This window comes from Contarinia nasturtii, unplaced genomic scaffold, assembly GCF_009176525.2.
Source record: "Contarinia nasturtii isolate CC-2019 unplaced genomic scaffold, AAFC_CNas_1.1 Cnas_scaffold_695, whole genome shotgun sequence".
NCBI lineage: Eukaryota > Metazoa > Arthropoda > Insecta > Diptera > Cecidomyiidae > Contarinia > Contarinia nasturtii.
This window is the reverse complement of record NW_022198046.1, coordinates 1030659-1042875: the sequence shown is the minus strand read 5'-3', so window position 1 is coordinate 1042875 and position 12217 is coordinate 1030659. Positions and strand designations below refer to the sequence as shown.

The following is a 12217-nucleotide window of genomic DNA, read 5'->3' as shown; positions in this document are numbered from 1 at the left end:
TGAACAATGAGGGATTCAGCACGAACTCCGAAAGTAAAGAAACTAAGTAATATTAGAACCTATTAACATTAATGCCATATTCATATTGTGTTCGGAGAGCTATATTTTAGAAAATGAAGGAACAGTAAGTGAGACTAAAAACAGTGTCTACCCCCTTACGAACAATGTGGATATATTTTTTTTCTTTTTTAATATTTCGATACCAGCCCAAAATGATTTTTTTTATGGAGTTATGACAATCATTTTTAACTTGATTCTACAGCTTGACAAAATAGATATGTTATTAATATGTTACCGGTCAACATATTTATGTTTGAAAATATGTTAATAACATATTTGCAAAGATTGCATTATGTTATTAAATATGTTATTAATATAATATAGGGCGCCAAGCTGTACTTGATTCTGAAAAAAGAAAAAAAGAAGTTTTTTTCCATTCCAAAGGATTGTTTACAGTTTATTTTATTTTATAAAGTAAAAAACACTTCTTTGGAAGTTCTCACTGTGACGCAATACTGCACATCAAATCTGAAAATGATCTGATATAAATTTTCAGTGACGCTTGCATTCAAATACACAAACAATTTTTATATTGCGTTGCCTCTCTCATTCTTAGAAAATTAAAAATGAAAATTTCATTGTGATAATGCCCACGCATTAGATAAAAATATTTGGATTCAACGATAAGCATTGGATAAAAATATTTTAGCATTTTAGATTTGCCGCGAGCAAAGCACAACAATGACCATTGTGGTTTTTTTTTTGTTATTACCAAATGTGCTGGGTAGATCCCAGCAAAGGTTCACCATATTGAGCGCTGCTCCAAAGTTAAATGCCAAGTCTGATATATTCGAAGGCTCACTGAATTTGTTATTTATTAGCGTGGCGGACGACGTTTCTAACCTAAAGAACACTTCCTTTAAACTTTATCTACTAACTAAGTTTATTGATTTCATTGACTCGTATTTTGCGCTAAAACAGAGAGAAGGGTGAATTTAATCGTATAATGAAAGAAGAAAACATTTCTTTAATTTAATAATTTAAATAGAACTTACCCAATCTAAAATAACATTTTCTATGAAAAAAGTAAGGTATAATTAATCAGCTGATGCTAAGGTTTGCACTTTATTACGCAAGATGATGCTATGATGACACCATTACATAAGTGTAACAAAACCAACTACAGAGTGTTTCGCAATTTACAACACTTGTGGTAATCGCTGTAAATATGTAAAAAAAGTCATGAAATTTATCGCGAAATTACGGTCAACATTTTTCTCGTATTACATTTGAAATATGACACAGTAAAAAAAAAATCGAAGAGTTTACAGTTTGAAGACTAACTTAAAATGTATTCATTTGAATATTTTGCTTTCCTTGCGGAATTATTTGTTTTGACGAAAAAAGATATCTTTTCGATTACCCGCAAAAATATGCGAATGAATGCAACTAATTTTATTATACATAATTAGTACGTGCACTGTACGGAAAAGAAAATAATAAACTCATATCGATTAAACAAAAGCCTATTGCATCTTTAAAGTAAGTCGAATGAAATTTATTTTTCAATACATACATAAGTTTAACCATCTCGGAATACGATGAATCACTTTCTGTACTCCGATTGAGTGTTCTTGTAACCATTCTGTAATGACTTTAAACACAATGTCATTTTCACTCTTGAAGTTCTTGAAGCAACATTTAATTTTTATCTCCGAACTGAAATTCATCGATATTAAATAAAATGAAGGATCATGTGAAGGCATATTACAAATGCTTCAATGTGAATCATCCTATCAGTTGTGATTTAAGATACGAAAAAATGTATTCAAGCATTTATTTTTGTTCGCAGCCAAGTAAATGCCCTATGTGTGGCAACTTAAACTACCCATACAACGCCGTAAACTGCACTTTTTCTTACCTTTCAAATTTTATTTAATATATACAAAATTTAGTTGCGAAATAGAAAAATCTAGTGTAATTTGATTTTATTTTTATTTATTGTTAATTCTAGGATCAATAAATAACACGATGTCATTCAGAACAGTTTAAAAAGCGCATAAAAAATATGTGGTCGATAATGATCTAAGTCTGGAAATGTTAGGTTGGAAATTTAAAGCTTACTCAAAACACGCTCTAACGGCGTTTATTCATATTGCTGTAAAAGTAAATGTTTGATAAAATAAATCCAATAAAATGCCGAATATATTTTATTTAAATCTTTGAACAATGTAAATATGTATTGGTTGCTTTTTCCATCGTCTATAAATGTCGTAAATGTTGCGCAATGACCATACTCTTATTTTATGCAGCGAACTCCTGATATTTAAAATATAGAGAAAAATTTATTTTATATAACACATTCTTAGTGATGTGATATCGTAGAATAATCGAAATAATTTACCTCTTTATATGGACTATTCATAAAACCACATACGGGGCATAAACTTGGATGTAAGTAACAATAAGAGATGAAAGAATACATTTTTTCGTAACATCTCGGTTGGCTCAATGGATGACCGAAACTGTCACATTTATAATATGCTCTTACATAATCATTCATCGTATTTAATACCGTTCAGTTACACTTTCAAGAGATAAGTTAGATGTTGCTCCAAAAACTTCCAAACTGGTAGTGACACTGACTTCGAAAAGAAAATTCAATAACTGAATCGAATCGAAAGATCAGCATATCCAAAAATAATAAACGTTATAAACTTCTTGTGAATCACATTTGTTTTTTTCTCATAAATTTGCAGTTTTTTAGAAGCCTGTGTTTACACGTTTGCAATTTAAATGTTTTGGATATGAGTTGATTATGTATGAATGACTCGTCAGGTCGTTGAATATACTTCTTTTCGTCAAAATAAATATTTCTGTAAATATAAGCGAACAAGTTCATGCTCAAGTTGCATCATTTTCAATCATTTATTTACATAATAAGTATTCAATACTTTTCACAAAATTGAAAGGTAAACAGCCCTGATTCAAAATGATCGGAGATTCGGGAAGAGCCTCTTTTGAAATAGTCTTATGAAAACAGTTGTCCACGTGTATCGATGAACAATATGTTTATTCGATTGTAGAGACTTGAAAAACACAATAAATAGGCCATACGGCATGTGTATAACTACGCACGCTTTTTTTTTGGAGTATCATCCTTGGAATCTGATACGATGTTGTTATATTTGATTTGGCTGTTTGTAAATGTACCCGATCATCGTTTACTTTTGCCAAAACAATTTTTTGTCGAATGTCTCGAGTAAAATTCTATTTTTAGTCATTTTACTATAGAAATATCACATATCCAAGCCAATAATTTTGATTATGACGACAAAGAAACAAAATTTCAATAGCACTTGATGAAAATGTTGATGATTTTTCAAATCTGCCAATTCACATCAAATATAATCGTAAAACAAAAGGCTATTGAAATGTTAAGGCCATGCTGTCCGAATTGACTTATGTGGCAACAGCAAACAACTTGCCTACAAAAATTGATGTTTATCAGTAGAAGAGTGTTTATGTTAGCAAGATAGGCGGGCAAATAAATACGAATCGAATGCAATGACATCAGTCTATTAAGCATGGCATGGTGATATAGAGTATTTCTTGTTTATAAACACTCTATGAAGTAGAAAGCGCCAGAATAATCTTAATCTCGATGGTTTTGTTGATTGAATTGTCTTTCGGGCACATGCGTTTTTTTTACTTTTAAAAATAACACCTTTTATTAGACAATTGAATACTTGCTCTAAGCAACGAAATTAATTTTAAATTGTAACTTGCAATCTCTTTCCACGTGAATAATTCAAGTTGCACTTGAAAAAGAAAAAAGTCAGTCTGTTGCCCAGCACAAATTTATTCGTATTCGTCACAATGATTTCAAGCTTGTAATTAATTTTCGCAACATTTCAAAGTTTTTTATAGAAATTTGGAGACATAGACGAAATTATCTTTTCACCTTTTCATACAAGTCTTTTTGGTCCTAGTTTGGTATTTGGAGGTTGTTTTTGCGGCATGACTTACACATGGTATTTGATAAATACTTATGGGAACGTAAATCAAAACAAATCAGCCGGTGCGAGAGAAACAAAGTACTTGAAAAGTTGTTTACATTTTCGCGTTTCTTATCAAGATAGTTGATCAGATGGAGGGTAAATCAATGAACCCATTTACCTATAATAGAATACATATAGGTAAAATGATCAGCTGTTTTCAATCACGTATGCCACACGGTGAGGTCGGCACCGTTGAATTTTCAATGGCAAAACGCGGCGAACATAAATGGAAGTCATGGAACTTTTTGTTTTGTTTTGCACTGGCGCACGTTTCAAATTCAAACATGACTAATAACACTGAAATAGTAGCGAACGCAATGTATTATCAAATTTGATTACGTAGCACCGATGTTAGAGGCACTGTTTTTGTTGCAAAAATATTTTAAAAGGGTTTTTTATAATTGGAAAATTTCTAACAATTTTAGTGTAGATTTTGATGAATATCGTTTTGTAATTTATTGCATTTTTGAATTTTGATGACGAAAAAATTGGTTTTCCCAGCAATTTGTATGTCATTTCAATATCATTTATTTATTTGAATATCTAAATCAACGGAAAAATCTAGAACAAGCTAGAATCTTCACTATTTTACAATATGATGTCAACACGCAAAATGAATCTAATGCCACATTTTCCCTCTATTTTGTTTCTTTCAAAAATGAATAATCAATTTTATCCAATAGTGTAATCGATTAAGTCATCATTGAATTAATTACAACACAAGTGTAATAACAAAAACGGCATAATTCTGAAAAATACTCATTTAAATGCAGAGTAAATGCAAAAATAACTTCAGTTCAATGGTAAAAATAGACGCATTCACTTCGACGCTTAAATTTAGTGGGAATTTTTTTTCTTCAAAGTAATGAGTTTCAAAAGTTTTATTTTAATCGTTTGCATTGCCTTTATGGTGATTCACTACGTACAATCGACTCCAATTCGATCATATTTGCGATGCTTTTGCACGAGGGACTATAATCCGGTTTGTGCGTCGAACGGAGTTTCTTACTCTAATCGGTGCTTTTTTAAATGCGCAAAACAAAGGAATATACAGCTGTACATCAGATTCATTGGGCATTGTTTTGGTTATGATTAATCTACACTAATGACACATTAGTATTCTTCAATAAATTCGAACGTGACAAGAATTTGAACATGAACAGAAGTGAGCCGAAGCCAACCATAAGATAAAAGAATTGATAGAAAAATCTTACCCTTTCGATTTATGTATTTATTCGTTTAAATATGTAAGATAAACATGTAAATAAATATTTTAACACCAACAGGTGTTGGTACTTTTTTATTTGTCAAACGTGATATATTTTTTATTTTAATTTCATTTAGAATGAGGACAACTAATATGTATTGAAATATTTTATTGCATACTCGACACATTGACCGTGACTACAAATTTTGTTTTTAAAAGGTTACGTAAGAGTTTTAAATGTTTATATGTAAGAAATTTACATATATTAGATAAATTGTGCATTTCAAGTACAAAGCCGATGTTAAAAACGAATTATTGATAGTAATCAGCAGAGTTGCAAACTACATATTTTACAAAGCAAAATAACTTGAAATTATATTAAGCTGGTGCATAATAAAGTAAGTATGATATAGCTAAAAATGTGAATTTTTCATTTGTGTATCTTTTCACTGGATTGGTTTAAAAAATGTATTGAAAAAAATTCTATAGTGTAAAAAATGGAGACTATAAATAAATCGACTTTAAACGACTATAAATAAATAAGCTACAACCTTAATCTAGATATTAGTTTTAAGCTTAATATTTTTCGTGGAGAATTAATGGCATGCTCCAAAGTGTTTCAAGCTTAAATTAGACGTTCTTCCTTGTGCACAATTCAAAAGGCATCTATTGGAATATGTTTTTCCATTTGATCCGCAGACAGGTGCATACAAAGTTGGACAAATGCACAGTTCTTCAAGCAATGGTATTTGTTGATACTTGTTACTTATTACGCCTCCACATCTTCCTTGATGTTTAACCTCAAGATTTGAATTGTGTTTTTTGTTACATCTCAATACACACTCATTCGAATAAGTATTTCCGTCTGTACCACAAACTGGTTTATAATTGAAATGGCAAATGCAATTGATCGGTGAGAGCATAGCGGCATTTTTGCATTCTCCTGGATATTTGATTTTTAATTGTTTCTTGTGTTTTTGCTCACACTTAAGTTTACACTCATTGAAGTAGGTTTGATCATCATTTCCACAGACAGGAACAAAATTTTGCGTACATAAACAATAATCTTCGGCTTTTCGTGGATTCTCTTTAGATGCTAAAATTTTAAATTGTTCATCACATGCACCGTAGAATTTGATTTTCAAATGATTACTGTATCGCCTTTCACATTCAAATGAACACTTATTGGAATAGGTTACACCATCGGTTGCACAAATCGGTACGTATTCACGAGTACAAAAGCATTTATCACGTTCGGAACTGACATGGTGCACGACCAAAACCGCGACAATCACTGCGATAATATTACTTGCATTCATATTTCTGATTTTGTTTACACAAATTTACATGAGATAAACTATTCTTTTAAACTACTTTTCCCTTACACTATTCGTTTCGGGTTTGAGCTTGAACTGATGAACAATTACGTCTTTCATGGCTATTTAAATGCAATTGTTGATTGTTTTAGCGATGAATTTGCGGGAATCACATTTAGAATATACCGTCAAAAATCCCCACTTTTGTTATTTATTTGCTTCTTTCAGAATGCAGAATGACAAAATAATTTCAATTCAAAGCAGCAAACTACTTCTTTATGGCAAACAGATTTATGAAGTTTTAAAATAGATTTAATTCTTTCAATGGATATCCGAATGAGAATGATCATGAATTTTCTTCTTCGAAGGTTATTCGAACGTAAGGTACAACCACTTGTTGCATACACTGAACAACATGACCTCTTGTTGAAGTAAACAAAGTCATAAAGTCTCTTTGATTAAAATTCAATCGCATGAAATGTCAACAAAATCGAACCAGATACATCTATATGCAGTATTAATTTATTCGACATAATATAGACAAATGCGAAGATTATAAACGTATGAAAAATGAAAGGATTGAATAAATTACTTTGTTGAAAATAAAGCAAATTAAAATTCTTTGCAAGAACGATTCTTAATAGAAAAAACACTGTGAAATTGGATATAAATAAATTCCACCTTATGAAATTTCATTTAAATCGAAAGAATAAAAACGTGGTCTTCTATGTCCAATTGTCCTCTTCAGTGGAAAAATGCATGGCGGTTAATGGGCGCTCAAAATTTTCCATCATATAAGACAGAAACAATGTCGATCAACAAAACAAACACGTGATTTGTTATTTTCAAACAAAGTCCAATATCCGCATTCTCAACAATATTTGTCTTCTTCAAGGAAGCATTGTTTGGCCTTTACTTTCTGTGATAGTTTTAACTGTATTTGTTCATCGATTGTTCCGATTATGTCCAGTTTTATCAATGTATGATGTTTGTGTCAATTTGTTTTCGTTCGCTTGACTTACCTTTAATCAGAGAAGTATAGCGTTGTTTATCTGTCAACAATATGATTTGCCAGAAGAGTCTTCAAGTAATTTCAAAAGCATGACAATACTCTTGAACAATCAAATGGAGAAAAAATATGAAATCGTGGTCAGTGACCAGAATATTCTATTTATTTTTAAATATCATAAATTGATTGTATTGAGTGGATTGCCTTTATGTGTTGATTTGAGCTTTTATTCCACAATAAACAACATCATTATTACTACGTGTATTTAGGCTCGTCATAACCACTTTGAGCACAGATAAGAATTTTCTTGTATTCACTGCATCGTGCTGCATAGACCATTTCATTTAAATAGCAGAAGAAATTGTGAGTCTTCATCAGTTCAAGCGAATAAATCAAACGATCACTTGAATCAAAATACGAATCAACATCGTGTGAATAAACGTGAAGTCAGAATTAACAGTAAATTCAAAATCAATTAAAGAAAATGGGTCTGATCAAGCTAATCGCCGTCGTTGTAATTGCTTCATTGGCAATGCAATCGATAAACTCAATACCTGTCAACGCAGGCAACTGCAAGTGTACACGTGAATATAATCCTATTTGTGGTTCGGATGGTGTTACATATTCGAATGATTGCCTTTTCGGATGTGAGAAACAACAAAACCATGACCTGCAAATTAAATTCCACGGTGAATGTGATGAAGGTGCAGATAATCTTTTGGTTGAAGACAGCGATTGCATTTGTACCACGGAGCTCCTTCCCGTCTGTGGAAGTGATGGAAAAACTTATTCGAATGAATGTTCATTGAAATGTGCGCAACGCCAACAACGTGATCTGACATTGAAATATCAAGGAGAATGCTCAAAAGATCTTCCGATTGCCGATGAAGTGATCGAATTGGATTTGGTCATTGAAAAATGTGCCTGTCCGCTTATTCTATCTCCGGTTTGTGGCTCAGATGAAAAAACATACTCCAATCAATGTGAGTTTGATTGCGAGAAAAAACACAATAAAAATTTGAAAATAAAACACAAAGGCGATTGCAAAGATGCAGCTCTCATTATACCACTTTCAACGGAAGAGTTATTCGAATGTGCCTGCCATTTTATTTACATGCCTGTTTGCGGAACTGACGAGAAGACCTACGATAATCAGTGTAGTTTAAATTGTGCCAAACGCATGAACAAGCAACTGAAAGTCAAACACCAAGGAAATTGTGATGGAATCGACATTTTACCCGTGAAGAAAGTTCAAAATTTACCTCTTGCATCAGCACAATGCATTTGTCCAGCTATTGATGCACCGGTCTGTGGATCAGATGCAAAAACATACTCTAATAAATGCCTTTTGGAATGTGAACATCGAACCAATCCTGGTTTGTTTCAAAAGCACACTGGAAGCTGCTTTTAACTCGAGATGCTTCCAACAATTGAAACCCCAAATCTAAAAATGATATTTTAAAATAATGTATAGAATATAAGTTATTTATTACATATAAAACCTCTGGAAGGAAATGTGTACTTTGGAAATAAAGGTCGAATTATATGAAATAATCATAAGCCTTTTTCTTTCTTTCGAATTGTTCGCATTTTTCTTTTTTGAAAAAAAAAATACGATGTTTTTGCTCATCGTAGGAAAATGAATTGGAATGATTATTTATTATAAGCATTTAATATATACGTTGGGTATAAACGCCGTTCTTTTTTAAGATATTTCAGTAATTTGATTTACATATTTGAAGTATTGTGACGACAAACGAATGTGTAAAAATTGGTCATTTGTTGCAAATCTATTCACACGTCATGAAATCATCTTGAAAACAGTCTTGATTGGCAACAAATTATTCTCCATAGCAAATTGGTGAACATTTTATTTCAAAAAGGTGTCAAGTGATATGTATTCGGAATACTTTCTGAAAACGTATTGATATGATCGCTGTAAAAAAATCTTGAGCGTAATTACTGGGTCACCCAAAATTATTTTTGTTTCAGATGTTTTCTTATCTTTAAAAAACCCACCCAATAATGAATAACGTTACTAAAATATATGGAATTATCACATTATTATCGTCAAAAAGTACATATTGATTTTGGAATAATGTAAAATGAAATTCAAATGAATAATCATTTATTCTTCAATTCATATTATTTTGAACCCTTTCGAAACTTAAGATGAGCTAACTGCTAACATAGTAACAACTGAAGATGATACCTATATATGTTAAAGTTTATATTAGAATTCGTGTGTGCGCTATGAACTAATATCATATAATCCGCTTAAAAAATAACATATTTAGACTTATTCAATTTGATATGCTACCGCAATCAACGGAAAGAAAAAGTTTTTTTGGTCAAAAAGCTTGTTTTATTAAAAATATCTTTCTAAAAATGGAATTATTAACGTAAATATTCTCAAAAATGTTCTACAATAATGAGCTGAGCGTTATTTCATATATGAAAATATAAACTTAATTATTGTTTGTTTATTTGCCTTGTGAATTAAAATTATACACTTTGACAGACATAGGTTTATTTCATAGGTGATGATGAGGGTTCCTAGGGTTCGGATTACCCCCTCTAAAATCTTTTTACCTTTTTATTTGCTCTTCACTTTTTTTGGCCGAGAAAATTCTTTAGATTTGCTAGGGATTTTCGTCAAAAAAGTGAAGAGCAAAAAAAAACGATTTTATCCTCATTTCCGACAAATTGTTCACTTCGTCAGGGACCCCCTAAAAATTTTCCAGGGACCCCCTACGGAATTTTGTCATCACCCCTCCCCCCCTTAAAAATTTTACGTCATCATCTATGGGTTTTATTAAAAGTTTATTGCTAAAAGTTTCACATTTTCAATCAACATAAAAAAATTCTTACATACGTACAATAATTAGTAACAATAACTTTCACTTTGTTCGTTGAAGTACTTTGTTTTTAGATATTTTGAGTATTTTTCTAGTACTGGTATTTTCCAGTCGATTATCAGTTGCTGGGCTCGCCAAAATACGTTTGTATCGGTTTGATAAGAAATTTAATTCGTTTGTACGCACTTGAAAATTTCATATAAATACATGCCGGTAACAAGGATAATCATTAGTTCAGACTAAGAAATCAAATCGAACAGTTCAATTGAAGCAAAAACAAAAGATTTATACGAAAAGTGTTCAACGTGATATCAACTAGAAGAAAAGAAGAATCAAATAAAATTGGAAAAATGGGAGTAAACAAACTATTCGTTATCATTGGAGTCGTTGCCTTAGTGCAATCAATTTACTCTGCACCCGCATCTACTGACTGCCGCTGTATTCGTCAATATCTCCCCGTTTGTGGATCGGACAACGTAACTTACTCCAACAACTGTCTGTTTGAATGTGAAAAGAAACGAAATCACAATTTGATCATCAAATACAATGGTAAATGCAGCAACGATCAAATCGTTCCAGTTCCATACGCATCGGAAGATTGCGCCTGCACTCTTATTTTTGAACCAGTCTGCGGTAGTGACGGCAATACATATGTCAACGAATGTTCTTTGAACTGCGTGGGAAAGAACCTCAGAAGCTTAGAAATGAAACACAAAGGTGAATGCCAAGATGACGAGAAAGTTGTGCCAGTTCCATACGCAGCTGATGATTGTATCTGCACCCGAAACTTTGCACCAGTCTGTGGAAGCGATGGAAATACATACGCCAACGAGTGCACATTGAATTGCGCCATTAAAAACATAAAAGGATTGAGCTTGAAACACAAAGGAGAATGCAAGGAAAACGAAAAGGTTGTACCAGTTCCATACGCAGTTGAGGATTGTGTTTGTGCTCGAAACTTTGCACCAGTCTGTGGAAGGGATGGAAAAACATACACCAACGAGTGCAGATTGAATTGCGCCATTAAAAACATCAAAGAATTGAGCTTGAAACACAAAGGAGAATGCAAAGAAGACGAAAAGGTTGTACCAGTTCCATACGCAGTTGAGGATTGTATTTGCGCTCGCAACTTTATACCAGCCTGTGGAAGTGATGGAAATACATACTCTAACGAATGCATGTTGAATTGCGCCATTAAAAACATCAAAGGATTGAGCTTGAAACACAAGGGCGAATGCAAGGAAGATGAGAAAGTTGTGCCAGTTCCATACGCAGTTGAGGATTGTGTTTGTGCTCGGAACTTTGCACCAGTCTGTGGAAGCGATGGAAATACATACACCAACGAATGTATATTGAATTGCGCCATTAAAAACATCAATGGATTGAGCTTGAAACACAAAGGAGAATGCAAGGAAAACGAAAAGGTTGTACCAGTTCCATACGCAGTTGAGGATTGTGTTTGTGCTCGAAACTTTGCACCACTCTGCGGAAATGATGGAAAAACTTATACCAACGAATGCACATTCAATTGTGCTAGCAGGAGCAATAAAAGCTTGAAAGTGAAACATCAAGGCAGATGTTAGTCATCGAATGATAATTGAGCATAGCATAATTTAAGTTTCTGATAATAATTGATATTGATCTAATGCAAGACTTATAGCTTAAATATCTAAGATTAAGTAACTTCTATTTAAATTATTCATTGATTGTACTTTGGCCGCTGGAAGGAAATGTGCAAATAAAACGAAAAAATTCCATTACTTAAA

At 32.3% G+C, this 12217-nt stretch overlaps 3 protein-coding genes across 3 annotated transcripts; 2 read left to right on the top strand and 1 right to left on the bottom strand.

The window, feature by feature from the left end:
• Positions 1 to 5463: 5463 nt before the first annotated feature.
• Positions 5464 to 6662, bottom strand: LOC116341208 (serine protease inhibitor dipetalogastin-like). The gene has a single exon (XM_031768136.1). It carries the CDS (start codon positions 6585 to 6587, stop codon positions 5865 to 5867), a length of 723 nt encoding a protein of 240 aa, XP_031623996.1. The 5' UTR covers positions 6588 to 6662; the 3' UTR covers positions 5464 to 5864.
• A 1293-nt stretch (positions 6663 to 7955) lies between these two features.
• On the top strand, positions 7956 to 9153 carry LOC116340932 (serine protease inhibitor dipetalogastin-like). Its single transcript, XM_031767691.1, has one exon. The coding sequence runs from the start codon at positions 8078 to 8080 to the stop codon at positions 9002 to 9004; it is 927 nt and encodes a 308-aa protein (XP_031623551.1). The 5' UTR covers positions 7956 to 8077; the 3' UTR covers positions 9005 to 9153.
• Positions 9154 to 10691: 1538 nt separating this feature from the next.
• Positions 10692 to 12217, top strand: LOC116340856 (serine protease inhibitor dipetalogastin-like). Its single transcript, XM_031767575.1, has one exon. It carries the CDS (start codon positions 10802 to 10804, stop codon positions 12032 to 12034), a length of 1233 nt encoding a protein of 410 aa, XP_031623435.1. The 5' UTR covers positions 10692 to 10801; the 3' UTR covers positions 12035 to 12217.

What these genes read in the sequence shown, in the direction of transcription:
- LOC116340932 (XM_031767691.1), top strand. Translation starts at nt 8,078, where the DNA reads ATGGGTCTGATCAAGCTAATCGCCGTCGTTGTAATTGCTTCATTGGCA.
- LOC116341208 (XM_031768136.1), bottom strand. Translation starts at nt 6,587, where the DNA reads ATGAATGCAAGTAATATTATCGCAGTGATTGTCGCGGTTTTGGTCGTG.
- LOC116340856 (XM_031767575.1), top strand. Translation starts at nt 10,802, where the DNA reads ATGGGAGTAAACAAACTATTCGTTATCATTGGAGTCGTTGCCTTAGTG.